General features: G+C 39.3%; 2 protein-coding genes across 2 annotated transcripts; one reads left to right on the forward strand and one right to left on the reverse strand.

Moving 5' to 3' along the window:
• The first annotated feature begins 3,412 nt into the window (after window positions 1-3,412).
• On the forward strand, window positions 3,413-6,045 carry LOC131430466 (uncharacterized). Its single transcript, XM_058595479.1, has 3 exons — window positions 3,413-3,469; window positions 5,171-5,561; window positions 5,625-6,045. Exons 2-3 carry the CDS (start codon window positions 5,280-5,282, stop codon window positions 5,826-5,828), a joined length of 486 nt encoding a protein of 161 aa, XP_058451462.1. The 5' UTR covers window positions 3,413-3,469; window positions 5,171-5,279; the 3' UTR covers window positions 5,829-6,045.
• Window positions 4,476-7,569, reverse strand: LOC131430465 (serine/threonine-protein kinase pelle-like). Its single transcript, XM_058595478.1, has 5 exons — window positions 6,825-7,569; window positions 6,655-6,764; window positions 6,038-6,594; window positions 5,841-5,970; window positions 4,476-5,093 (listed from the first exon to the last, which is right to left on the reverse strand). The coding sequence occupies exons 1-5, from the start codon at window positions 7,023-7,025 to the stop codon at window positions 4,577-4,579; spliced, it is 1,515 nt and encodes a 504-aa protein (XP_058451461.1). The 5' UTR covers window positions 7,026-7,569; the 3' UTR covers window positions 4,476-4,576.
• Between the last annotated feature and the right edge of the window lie 7,034 nt (window positions 7,570-14,603).

The raw sequence follows: 14,603 nt of genomic DNA on the forward strand, positions 1-14,603 counted from the left end.
ATCGGTACTAACATGTGATTACTTTCGAAAGTTACGAAAAATAATGCTCATTACTCAAGTTTTAAACATGAAATTCAAGCATATAGCGCACAATTAGATTGGACTTCTATCGACGTCCGAGGTTGTAGAGCCGAGCAATGAGCATTATATTTTGTAACATTCGCAAGGGCCTATCGTGCGATATGCCCTTATCACATTTTACTACCGATATGCTAAGGACGTTTTGTCTATCACTGTCCTCTGGATTATCACACTCATTTTCGATACACCTGAGAAACCAACGTTCGCGTCATATCTTTTGACTAATGCACTGAAAAGTTAAAGATAACCTAATGATTTTAACTGGGATTTTAATTACTACAAGAAATAAAATGTTGAACTGATTTCATTAGGGATGCTTTATTATTTATACAACATTGATCACATGAATAATTTCCTACCGCTCCGACGAGATCCGAATCCGACTCGATGCCATTTGCCTAAAATCATTCTTGAATGCTGCTGAATTGGTGCTGGCAAACAAAAACAAAGCTCAATTTCTTGTAATAATACAAGGAACTTGCAGCTCAGCTTGGCAGATACTTGTTGCTCGGCTTTGCAACGGGCATCCTGCAAAATAAAGGATTTGAAAAATCTCTCGTATGCGTATATTTTAGAAATACCTTACCTGAAACTTTTCTGACGAAGTCATTTTTCTAGTAAACACAGTCACACTTTGATTCATTTTAAGACTATTTTTATTTACCAACAAAATAACAGAAGTAGAAGTAACTGTTATTCTAAATCAACAATTTTTGCCTTTGTTGCCAGTTTGAATATTTTTTTGTACAATTTGGTTTTGACATTTCTAGTTACTGAGGGGTAGTTAAATTTGCAATACAGTTTTGATAGGCGAGTGGCAGGTCGTGTCGTCGATCAGACCCTGTCAGCTTGGAGCGATCTCAATCTTCAGTTCAGCAACGCCATCGCACGGCGTCTCATTCAACATGTCATGTCAATTGTATGGGTGCGCAGCCCTGCTATTTTGGCGCGTACGAATTTGACATTTCTCTCCCCTACTTCTATGTATGAGATTCGATGGGGACTCACCTGAGGGCGACATGCTCGCAAAAAAGGATGTTGCCAATTATTTGTTCGGGAAATGTGAGAGCTGGATATCTTGTTAATATGATGTCTTTGATAGTATGCAGTGTCGATATTCAACCAAAGCTGTGAGAATTGAAAACGACAAAAAAAGGTTTCACAATAAGTTTTAACTGTTGGTGCTCCAATTTGTAGTAGTTTTGGTTTCCAAAGAAGTTCTGGGATGTAATTACTCCGATTTGCCATATTTTAGTAACTTTTTATAGCCAAGCGTTACAGATTACATCGATACATCGATGAAAGAATGAGAATTGAAATTCTGCTGTTGCTACCTGAAGACGTTAGTTTGGTTTCGTGTTGTCACAGAGGAAAGAGTGACGTTGGCAATTATGCTCTCTCGAATACTAACATACAAAAAGGTGTGAAAATTTGGTAAAAAATCGATCATTAATGTTTCAGTAACTTTCCGCGTTGTTTATTCGTCAATTTTCTCATGTTTCATCACCTAAATCAAATCTGTATGTGAACTTAAAATTTCAAATTTTATCCAAGATTTTCAAGTGTATAGGACAATTTTAAATCATATGTTTGATGACAACACGTGAATAATCCTTTTTTTTATCCATATTTGAAGGGTTTTGCCATCTGCATTCGTTCAAACTCAAGGAAATTGAAAAATTCGTCCAAATCTTTTTAAATACATGGAAGATGTCAAAAGTTAAGTTTATTTTTATCATCATAACGCTATCTCGTGGTGGTCACTCTGATTGGATTCTTCAATAGTGTAAACATTGCCAGCTGCTGGCGTGCCAGTATACCAAATTTTCATACGGTTTTGTATGTTAGTATTGGATTCATAAGACAAATAAGAAAAACTTGGCATTTTGTTCGAATCTTAAACCAAGATCTTAAAATTATCACCATCGCTTAATTCAAAGCTCGCCACTCGTGCAGCGCAGCGATCGCAGAAGAGTTGGTTGGATTCTTCAATAGTGTAAACGCTACTTACACGCAGAAAAATGGAGTGTGTTTGAAAGAACAAAACATTGAGTGGATTTTTAAATTAGATTTAAGCAAAGACATCATATTAACAAGATATCCAGCTCTCACATTTCCCGAACAAATAATTGGCAACATCCTTTTTTGCGAGCATGTCGCCCTCAGGTGAGTCCGCATCGAATCTCATACACAGAAGTAGGGGAGAGAAATGTCAAATTCGTACGCGCCAAAATAGCAGGGCTGCGCACCCATACAATTGACATGACATGTTGAATGAGACGCCGTGCGATGGCGTTGCTAAACTGAAGATTGAGATCGCTCCAAGCTGACAGGGTCTGATTTAAGTCAATTTCTATCTAGAATATGATTGCTTCAAACCAATTTCCCCTTTCAACATCAACAATGATCTCTGCTTGGTGTGAATCTAAATTTTGGTCTAGCCAAACGAAAAAAATTGCTGTTCCAGCTGATTTCATTGTTGAAATAAACTTCCATTTTTTTGCTTATCAACAAAAGTTAAGTTTATTTTTTTTTTTTTGCAACATCTATGTTGATTCAATTCTAATTTAATAAAAAAGATTGATTCCTTTTATCATTTGAAATTTCATCTGCTCATTTCATTGTCGTTGGGCATTTCAACAATCCAAGCGTAAGTATTGAAGAATACAACCAACTCTTTTGCGATCGCAGCGCTGCCCGAGTGGCGAGCTTTGAACTAAGCGATGGTGATAATTTTCAGATTTTGCTTGAAGATTCGAACAAAATGCAGGGTTTTTATTATTTTTTCTTACGAATCGAATACTAACATACAAAAACGTGTGAAAATTTGGTGAAAAAATCGATCATTAATGATTCAGTAACTTTCCGTGGTATGTTTGATTGATATTTATGGAGAAATCGTAACATGAAATACCAAATTCGAAGAAGTGAAGTTGGGTACTGTTTTCATGTCTGTGATATTCTTTGTTTTTTGGGTTGGATTTTGAGATTAATTGATAAATTATGATCAAAAGTTGTATGATTCGTCTATTTACTCATGTTTTATCATCTGAATCAAATCTGTATGTGAACTGAAAATTTCAAATTTCATCCGAGATTGTCAAGAGTATAGGACAATTTGAAATCATATGTTTGATGACAACACGTGAATAATCGTTTTTCTTACCCATATTTGTAAGGTTTTGCCATCTGCATTCTTTCAAACTCAAGTAAATTGAAAAAATCGTCGAAAATTTTTCTAAATACATGGGATATGTCAAAACAATCACCATAACGCTATCTCGTGGTGACCACGCTGATTGGATTGTTCAATTCCTGAACCACAAGGTGATAAGTGTTGACAAAACTTTTCAATCTGATCTTGAATCTCTTTCAAAATTCAAATTTTGTGAGTTATAAGATGACGGGTGTTACAAATCCAAACCTAGGTTGATGACGCAAAAACAGGGACGGTATCATAAAGATGAACATTATTCCGATTTGTTGGTCTGGTCTGGTTGATAAGCCTAAAAATGATCAGATGAGCCACGATAGTATTTTCGAAATTTTCTTTGAGGGCACTGCGTTCCCTCGCGAACCTTCACAAAAAGCCCTGGGTATAACTAATCTCTAAATCTGGAATTACAATACAAATTTAAATAAGCAACTCAAACCAAATGCAGGATATTTTTTCCTCAAATAAAATTGCTGCCGGGCAGCGAATGCATCCAAGGTAGTAACCCTAGGCGGAAGAATACAGAGTTTTGGTTGGTTTGATTCATGACACCACTTTGCTAAACAGGTTAGACGAGTTATGTAAAAGTGCTCCCGAATTGAACGTTGAAAGAATTTTAGCGTATAAAAGGTTTAGAAAAACTGGAACACTTAAAATTTCAGAATCTTGGGTCGTTATATATCAAAATGAAGAACTTGATTAAAGCTAAGAAACGTGATAAGTTCTCACCCAGGAGACCTGATCAGAATGTAGAATATTGTTTTATGAATTCCTCATCAGTAAAATTTCACCTCTGCTTATTCGAAAAATTGACCCAATTTTTGACCTCTGTGATTAAATCGCTGCTCAACGAATGCGTGTTCCTTAAACTCAAATAGATGACAATCGGATGGGCCAAGGTCTAGTAAGCCGCATGCGGTAGTACTTCCCATCCGAACTCTTCCGGACCGGTTTAGAAGTAGGAAATGGAGCATTGTCATGAAGGAGTATCACTTTCTTCTGTCTAGCGCTAAATATTCTGGTTGTTTTTTTACTAAATTACTCGGTTCAAATCGACCAATGGTTGTTTGCCGTGTTAAATGTTAACCGATTTACTTGCTTTCAGAAGCTTAGATGAGACCCCTTGCACTTCCTTTTGTACGATTTCAGTAGTATTCCACAAATTAAATAAAGACTGCTGTTTAATTTTACAGAAAATTTATTTAAACAAATTTAACGGTTATTGATAACAGCGTTACAAGCCGAAAAACGTTTACCCGTTTGCCATCTAGTTCCTATCGTCTATTCGCTGAGATGTTCCATCAGATACTTATACACATCCACCATTTCCGGTCGTTTTTCCGGGTCATCCGCCGTACAGGAAAACCCTGCCTTCAACAACACTTTACAAATGTTAACCGTCCCCGCATCATACGGCGACAGTGATTGGTCCATTAGCTTTCGAATATCTTCGCCGGACTGTGCCGCGTGCAGAACAATATCCTTCAGGTGCTTTGCCGTTTTCCGTTTCTCGTCGTACACCCGCAGCCCGGTGATTATTTCATACAGCACCAGTCCGTAGCTGAAACTGTCAACCTTGGTGCTCAGCTGCCTGTGAGTGATGAATTCTCGCGGGATGTACGGTCGAGTTCCGTACACTCGGGAGACTTTCATGCTAGAGTCGCTCACTGCCAGCTCACGGGTTAGTCCAAAATCACCGATTTTCGGTTCGTTTGCGTTATCCAGCAGAATATTACCGGGCTTGATGTCCCCATGGATGATCGGTTTCTGCCCGAAGGTGTGCAGATACTGGAGTCCCCTAGAATTGAAAGATGCACAAAAAATAGAATTACATGTAATATCTTGAAATGTTATATTTTTTCTGGTTGCGTGTAGTCGGCTTCGAATGATGACTATTGAAACGATCAAAGCAACCAAGTAGTCTTCTTGCCAACCGAAACGTCGTTGAAAATTGTATTCAAGGTGAATTTTTCCTTCAACCACAATGGCCGGATCAATGGACGAGCTACTGGTAGAATTGAACTATGATTTCAACTATTTACTGCACGACATTCGAACGGCCATGCGCAAGCTAGATCAATCGCAACGTCGTACCGTGGAGGCGTGGCTGCACAAGCTATCCAATACGAACCAGTCGCTGGAGGAAATTCGCCTGAGAAATGATTTTCTTTTCTACTTGTCACGAAACTGCGAGGACGGAAATTTGCTACCGCCGTTCGATCAAAAGCCACCGGCTGGATACGCGTTGGATGCAACGCACTTGATGGTAGCCAAAAATTAGTCCACCGATAATAGTCAGAATCATTGTACAGTTTGTTTTTATTTTCAGCCTAGCCTGGGAACAGCAATGACAGGAGAAACCACATCAAAACCAATATATGAGGCTCAAACTGGTTCACCGTCCGGGGCAACAAGAAGAGCGGAGCTTTTCCAACGCTCACCCGACGGTGGAGCTTTTCTGGTATCTCAACCAGTGCCCCGATGTGGAGCTTTTTGCTACCTTGCCATAGTTAGCAAACAACCGAAAAGTTAATCGAATACTCACCTGGCGGTTCCCTTCGCTATCTTCACACGATCCAGCATTGTTAAAGCCTTTACGTTGCTACTTTTCGGGAACAAGTGATTGTCCAAAGATCCTCCCGGCATGAATTGGTATACTAGGCATGGCTCGCCATCTGAAAAAAAAACGAAATTATTTGTATTATTTTACATTAAACCGAAATATATTTTCTCTGTTCCTACACTCAAAACTGCACCCAAACAGAGGCACGACATTTTCATGCCGGCACGAGTTCAAATATTTCAACTCGTTAAAACTTTGTCGTAATTCGGTCCGGGCCGATTCCGTGTTGATACCTTTAATCTTTTTGATCGCTACGAAAGTATGCTTGAAATATCCCTTATACACAATGCCAAATCCGCCTTTTCCTATTTCATTTGCTTGACTCCAGTTGTTGGTGGCTTGACGCAGATCCTCGTAGCTAAACTGTGGCAAGCCGCCCGTTATGGCGGCAATGTTGTCCGGATGCAAACGTACATCCATAGCCTGAAGTGCTGCCTCAACGGCTGCTCCCGGTACAGGAGCGATCGGAGCTGCTAGTTGCTGTTGAGCAAATTCTTCTTTCTGCTGAGCACTTTCAGCATTTCTATCGGTTGTGTGATTTTCCACCGGACTTGATTCATTTGCTGGACCATTCATTGGTTTATGTGTACTCACATCTGACTCCTTTTTTATGAGGATGTGATATTTAGGATCAATGAAACGTTTTATCACTTCCATGGCGTTGAATAAATGCTCCCTGCGATTAAAAAAAACTGTTTTGTAGAGAATTGTATCAGCCTGCTAACTGTGCGCATACCTGGCAAACGCAACGAAAAGCTCAGTAAGAGTATGATTGAAATTGCCCCATTTCTTGAGAAGTTGTTCCGATGGTGAACTTCCTGAATGAGTGCAGCAACGTCTGATTGCCTGCAGATAGATTTGATTAATCATGAGTATTGGGAATTCCCCAGACACAAATTAAGCTACCTCGACATCTTCAACCTCATACTTCATTTGCCGTAGTGCTAACCCGACCCATTTTGATTCCTGGTCCAACAAACTCGAAAGCTTTTTCCGTTCCATCCATGGAATGTCGTAAATATACACAAAATTACTGATAAATTCCGACGTGCTACGGGGAGCGGCCGGATTGTTTGAACTACCTGTTGCTCGAACTGGTTCGGCCATCGATAGTCACTAGTTTAAATTGACATATTTCGTTGTACTGGATAACAAAAACTTATAATATTTATGAATTAAACAATGATTACGAAAATAGTTCGCTGCGAATGGTGACGAATACAACCAACGAAATTTATGAGCAAAACAAAACACCAGGAAGTCATTCTTTAAATCCACGATGCACTAATAAAGGTGTTCACTTTTGCACTCTTTTAATGTGAACACACTTTGGCACAAAAAGATTAGTCTGTAGTGCCCAACCCATACACAACCTGACAGAAATGAGCCTGTTTCATATGTGTTCCACTGAATTCAGGACGGCGCTAGTGTACCTAAACGATACAGGTACAATGAATTACGAAACAAAAAGATTACAAGAGAAATCAGTGCTTCATTACGTAATTTACGGTCACTGTGTATGCGTTCAGCAATATATTTAGAAGGAGCGTAATTTTCATATTGTGACTCACGCAAAAACTCCTGAATAAAAGGAAATTCAAAAAACTTTTAATTCACTCTGCCCAACGTCTTCTCTTTGGTCTAAAAATATAACTATTAATAGTAATTGATAGAGTTAGAAATGAAGTGTTTTTTTGAAATGTGGTGTGTACCTAACGTATTTAGTCGTATCAATGAAAACGCAAGAAATTAGTAGCCATTTGTAGGAGTATTTGTTACCATTGGATGATCTTCTAACGACTCGGATAAAGATAAGGGAACCATAGATTTATTCTTGATTTGCATTATTTTTACTTATACATACATTACTTCACATTCATTGTTCATTGAAATGTGATGAACTACTTTTAAACCTTCACTTGATGAAAAGATTATACTTATACTAAACCATAGTAACTTATCATCATAATTGCTTTTTTAATGTCAAGAAATGCTAGGAAAATTTATTTTACTTATTTAAATATAAAAATTTAAACCGCAGATTGTCGAAAAACAGATACGTTATTTCCAAATGTTATTCTATTTACGACGCCATTGTGGAAGCAGAGAACCAAAACTTTTACTTATGTTCTCGATGTATGGGAGCTGTCAAGTTGTTCACAGGTTGGTATATCCCAAGTAGCACATGTAACTTGTTCATAAAAAATAAAAACAAAACGGATGCTGCATAATGGTCGCATGATAAGCACAACGAAACAAGTCGTATTATGATGGTGACAATGGAGTCAAAATAATGTTACGAATTGACATCTCATCACACTAAGTTACAATAAGTTCCAACGTAACTTTTCGGTAATCTAACTCTTACGACGTGCTCGCATTGACTGTTTTTAGTCGCCAACTGGTCACCGTAACAAAATGCGACAATGAAAAAGTGACACACTATAAGACAAAGTTAAGTATTGATTTCATATCGGTTACCGTATTCGTTGTGATGCAACAAAGAAATACAAAAACAGTGTCGGTTGAAAGCTTCCGTACATTATCCCGGACAATAATATTAAATCAATAAGTAGGATAAGTAGAAAATTCCTTCAATTTTAAAAAATTGACTTAAGTTAAATCTGTGTTTATTCGCAAATTTTTTGCCGGTACATATGCGAAGCAAACTTGTTTCGTTTTGGAAAGTACATTCGCACTAACAGAGAAAATATTTCTACACTTTGTCACGGCAGTGTATGCATGGAAAAACTTTTGCCAATGGCTACCATTATGACCAGGGAATGAAATATTCATTAAATTTGAAAAAAGTTCAATTTTTAATTATCGCAATTGGTCAACTGTTTTAACTTTGGTATATGAAAAACCAATATTATTCACAAAAAAAACTATCTGAACACATTTCGACTTTGTAGCTGTGAATTTCATATGACGGGAATAAAAATATGAATATTATTTTGTATGTCGATATTCTGAAACCCAAAATATCGAAAGCGCGCACGTTTTCAATAAGTACAATGATCAACTTCATCATAAACATCGAATAGCACTTAGATTTTGAGTAGATATAGTGAGTTTAAAGAATATTGAATTCTATATTTCAGCTCTCATTATCGGATGCCAATTTTTGGCCGTAAATGTTGAATGGGAAAAACATCAACAAATTGTAACTTGACACAAACTTATATTTTCTATTTCATTGTGACTGATGTGCGCGCTGAATCAAATCAAATATTCTTTACTGCGAAGCTGTTTGGCAACCCTTGGTAAGTCGCACAAGCTCCGCCTCTTACGCTTTTCAGGTTACATAGCAGTTATAATGCACGTTGCAAAGTCTTCAACCTGTTCCATGAATTTGTGTCATATAAGTTACTGTCATTGAAGTGTAATAACGTGTGCTACTTGGGTAGTGCCCAAGGATTGCAAAAGAGTATCGTGAATTTTGAATTTTCGCGGAATACGTATGTTTGATTTCTTATCTTTTTGCGGCATTGTTGGTTGGTACTCATTACCCTCAATTATGTTGACAATTCCGGCCGTTTCAAATGTCCCATAAGTTAAGTTATTGTGCGTGGGTGCGTTTCAGCTTATCTTTGATCTTCGTCCATCCCAAAAAAATAATGGGATAGCCGCTTCCATTGGAATGATTGAGCTTTAGTTTCAATTCCATAAGTGAGGGTGAGGGTGCATGTGAGCAAAAATACATACCACAATAAATGAGGTTACCGCAATACAAAAGATTTTTATATAATTTGAGCTATACCATTTGCCATTTTTAATTATGCGGAAAATAGCAAACATAATCATAAATTTGTTAGTTTTTACATGTCTGCATAATTCGTTTAGCTGTAAATAGTACAATTAATGAAAATGTTGTAGTTTCTTTAATTAGTTACTATGTATTCTTAAAGTAAATATCAAATATGCTCAAATCTAATTCACGTTTCAAATCGTTTTGATCGTATTTTAATCTTTAAATTTTATTAATTTGTATTTATTTTAACTACTTTCATGTTCAATTGATGCAACTTTTAAGATTTATCGGAATAGTGAATCAAAACACAGCTAGCAGATCTACCAGATTCGTGCAAACAAAAAAAGTACGGGTGTGTAATGTCATAGACATAACTGAATGTCGTGAATACGAATATAACTGAAACGCTTTCTTCTTACTTCCGAATATCAATTAGTTGATAACTTGTATTAATTATGCCAGCTTTCCCCTTTTCACTACTAGAATTTGAACCGATACACCTAAACTGAGTCGGTGCTATGCATGTTATATAGCAAATTAATAGAAAGTTCCTACAACAACTACGAACTCCAATTGGTTGAAAAAATAACCGTATATAGTACAGTAAAGCTAAATTTCGCATAGTTCTTCGGGAATATGTTAATGGTTCTAAAAAGAACTAACTCAAAGAATTCAGAAATTAGGGGCTGAACCTGAGTTCAAGAACTACATTTAGAACTTAGAACAGGCTCAGAATTCAATAGAAATTTCTTTTTTGAACTAGCTTCGAAACTGTATTCAGTTCCAGAATCTAGTTCCAACATGCAGATTTCGAATTCTATAACCTGTATTCCGGAACTAAGCTCCTGAAACATAATTTTGAAACTAAATTCTCCTCCCGACGATTGAAGTCCAAATAAAAGCACTTTGAGGCTTTATACCACGAAACAGGTCTACTTTCATTGCCGACTGCTCCGCCTGATGATCGAAGTCCAAATGAGAGCACGCCCTGAGCGTTTGAGGCTTTATACTTGGTTTGTTCTTACTGATCTTGGCGGGAGAACCTCACCTCGACATCTAGTTCCGTCTGAAGCACTAGAAGAAGACATGAACGATTTTCAATCAAAGTTTACCTTTTATACTCGTCCAGTAGATAATCAGAACTGACATTATGTGCTTCACCACCTCAAAACCGTCGTCCGGGTGCGAAAAAGGCAGTTAGCGCTCAATCTCCGAGTCAAGCAGACGCATTTGCTCTCGCTGGTCATCGGAAGTCAAGCACGGGCTTTTTCTAAGTTATATTTGGAAGTTAAATCGCTGGGCATCGTAGGCCCTACCGTCTCAATCTCTCGTCTCCGAGTGTTTCAGTAACAACATGAGACGTCGAGAGAACACGTTTCGAATTGATTACTCGCATCTACCGCGGAAACCATCGTATGATGACCTTCACAGTTTCATCAGCTCAGTTCTCGAACTAGAAAAAAAGCACGTTGTCCGCATGCAAACAAGTCGTAGCCTCGGTTGTGTGTTTGTTAAGGTCGATGAACTTGAAATAGCGCAAAGAATCGTACAAGAGCATGACAACGTGCACGAGACAGAAATCGATGGTAAAACTTATAAAATACGGATCACAATGGAAGATGGTGCAGTGGAGGTGAAGCTGTTCGATCTTTCTGAAGATGTGTCCGATGATAAAATTTACGAATTTCTCCAAGAATACGGGGATGTGTTCGGCATACAAGAACTAGCATGGGACGCAAAATACGCGTTCGGCGGTATCTCGTCAGGAATACGAGTGGCTAAGATGATCGTAAAAACGAATATCCCATCCTTTGTTACAATAGACGGTGAAACAACAGCTCTGTCGTATTACGGCCAACAACAAACATGCCGTCACTGTAACGAGTCGTCACACAGCGGAATATCTTGTATTCAAAACAAAAAGCTGTTAGTCCAAAAGCTCGATGCTGATTGCAGCAACACATCGTATGCGAAGGTTCTCAAGCAAAACGTTCACCCGAAGCCGGTTCAGACGAAACCTCATCAGGTAAAGCCATCTGTTGCTACACTGACCACAATCACGAAAGACGCTCAATTAAAACAATCCGTAAGCGGACTCACTGCTCCCATCGAAAATACGAACAAACCACTTTTACGTTCTAGACTAGATCTAGCTTCCACCCAGCAATCAGCTGCCACCGCAACAAACATATTCAAAATCCCGAGTCAACAATCCGTTAGTGGAGATCCACCTCGCAAACAAACATCTGCCGAACGAAGAAATGACGACGATTCCGATACCTCTTCGGCTTCAACAGCCAGCCGACGTTCCACACGTGTACCACCGAACAAGAAAAAATGCCAGGTTGTTGGCGACGCGTCGCCAGAACATATGTCTACTTAGAGATGGAACATACTAGCTATAACGTAGCCACAATCAATATTAACACAATAACAAGCACAACTAAAATAAATGCCCTACGCTCTTTCGTTCGTACTCTCGAATTAGACATCGTATTCCTACAAGAGATTGAAAACGAGCAACTGTCTCTGCCCGGCTTTGAAGTGATTTTTAATGTAGACCACATGAAGAGAGGAACTGCAATAGCTCTAAAAGACCACATCCGTTTCTCAAACGTCGAGAGAAGTCTTGATGGCCGTCTGATCGCTCTCCAAATACAGAACACAACGCTTTGCAATGTTTACGCACCATCTGGATCAGCTGCAAGAGCCGAACGAGAAAGGTTCTTCAACAATACTATCGCCTACTCCCTCAGACATAGAACGAAGCACCTAATCATGGCAGGCGACTTCAACTGTGTGATACGACAATGCGACGCTACGGGACAAAATATGAGCCCAGCTCTCCAAGCCACCGTCCAGCAATTGCAGTTGCACGATGCATGGGTGAAACTGCACCCTCAAACCATGGGCCACACATACATTACACATAATTCTATGTCGAGGTTGGATCGCTTATACGTCGACACGGAACTTGTTCATCAGCTCAGAACGGCGGACACCCATGTGTGTTCGTTTACAAATCACACAGCCTTAACAATTCGAATATGTCTTCCTCACCTAGGTCGTCCTCCCGGCCGCGGCTTTTGGTCCCTTCGTCCGCATCTCCTGACAGACGAAAACATCGAAGATCTTAGGTTTCGTTGGCAGTATTGGACTCGCCAACGTAACAATTTTCGGTCGTGGATGTGTTGGTGGTTAAATTATGCTAAATCCAAAATCAAATCATTCTTTCGGTGGAAATCTAAATTGGCATTCGACAGTTTTCACCGGAAATACCAAGGACTATACTCCCAACTTCGTCTTGCGTACGATAATTACTACCGTGACGCTACAATGTTAACATCCATCAACCGTCTCAAAGGAGAAATGCTGAAATTACAACGCGAATTCACGCACATGTTTGTACATATAAACGAAACCTACATCGCCGGTGAACCTTTATCCACGTTTCAGCTAGGTGAGCGAAGACGAAAGCGAACAACCATCACGAAGCTACGGACCGAGAGAAACGAGTTACTCGATCACTCAGATGCTATCGAACAACACATGTTGGAGTACTACCGGGACCTATATGCCGAAAATGAACCAGAACGGGAACGGGACAACGATTTCACCTGCGACAGAGTAATACCCGAGGATGACGAAACGAATAACCAATGCATGGACGAAATAACGACAGCCGAAATCTCAGCAGCGATCAAAACAAGTGCACCAAGAAAGTCTCCAGGCTCCGACGGAATCCCGAGAGAATTTTATCTACGAGCATTCGACGTGATACATCGGGAAATCAACCTCGTGTTGAACGAGGCACTACACGCGAACTTCCCCTCCGGTTTCGTAGATAGTGTTTTCGTACTAGTGAAGAAGAAAGATGTTGGAGACACCGCTCACTCGTATAGACCTATCTCATTAATAAACTACGACTACAAACTCCTGTCTCGTATACTAAAGAGCAGACTAGAAAAATTGGTAAGTGCTCATCATATTTTGGGAGACATACAGAAGTGTTCCAATCCCGATCGAAACATTTTTCAAGCCACTCTCACTCTCAAGGATAGAATCTCTCAGTTAAACGCGCACAAACGCAAAGCAAAACTAATTTCTTTCGATCTAGACCATGCGTTCGATCGTGTTAATAGAAAATTTTTATTCGTGACCATGTGCTCCCTCGGCATAAATCCCGAATTGGTTGAGTTACTTTCCAGATTAGCCGAAAGAGCTTCGTCGCGATTACTGGTCAACGGACATTTATCGGCTCCCTTTCCTATACAACGCTCGGTAGCCCAAGGAAATCCTATCAGCAGTCTCTGTTTCGCTATATATCTAACCCCACTCCTGCAACAGCTTAAGAATGTGTGCGGAAACGATTTGATAGTCGCCTATGCAGACGATATCAGTGTAATCGCTACCACGACCGACACGATAGAGCAAATCCGCTGTATCTTCTATCGCTTTGGATGTGTGTCAGGGGCGAAGCTCAACCTACTGAAAACGGTAGCCATCAATGTTGGCTTCATTGAGGAAAATCCTCTATGCGTGCAGTGGCTGCAGACAGCGGAAACAGTAAAAATTCTCGGAGTAACCTATACAAACTCGATCAGAGCAATGATCAGGTTAAACTGGGAGGCAACAGTGAGAAAATTCACCCAACTCGTATGGTTACATTTGTTTGGAAAGGAGAGAGGCGGAACGAACTTGGACCGGGTACTGACACTTGAGACCGAAACCAAATCGGAAACGCTCCGAATTCGGGATTACCAGCGTAAAGCAAATAAAACGTGACCGCGCGTTACTGTACTATTACTTTTAATGTTTGTTCATATAATAGTGGATACATGAAATCTTCTGTTCTTAGCAAAATGAAATACAAGATAATATAGACCGGTCAAGCGTCGAGGGGTCGACGATTATTAATCAGCAACATCCTC

The sequence above is a fragment of the Malaya genurostris genome, chromosome 2 (genome assembly GCF_030247185.1).
Source record: "Malaya genurostris strain Urasoe2022 chromosome 2, Malgen_1.1, whole genome shotgun sequence".
Classification (NCBI taxonomy): Eukaryota; Metazoa; Arthropoda; class Insecta; order Diptera; family Culicidae; genus Malaya; species Malaya genurostris.

Coding starts and splice junctions, on each gene's coding strand:
- LOC131430466 (XM_058595479.1), top strand. CDS start 5,280: ATGGCCGGATCAATGGACGAGCTACTGGTAGAATTGAACTATGATTTC. Junction 5,562..5,624: donor TGGATGCAACGCACTTGATG/GTAGCCAAAAAT, acceptor TTTTATTTTCAG/CCTAGCCTGGGAACAGCAAT.
- LOC131430465 (XM_058595478.1), bottom strand. CDS start 7,025: ATGGCCGAACCAGTTCGAGCAACAGGTAGTTCAAACAATCCGGCCGCT. Junction 6,765..6,824: donor ATGAGGTTGAAGATGTCGAG/GTAGCTTAATTT, acceptor ATCTATCTGCAG/GCAATCAGACGTTGCTGCAC. Junction 5,094..5,840: donor ATAGCGAAGGGAACCGCCAG/GTGAGTATTCGA, acceptor TTTCAATTCTAG/GGGACTCCAGTATCTGCACA.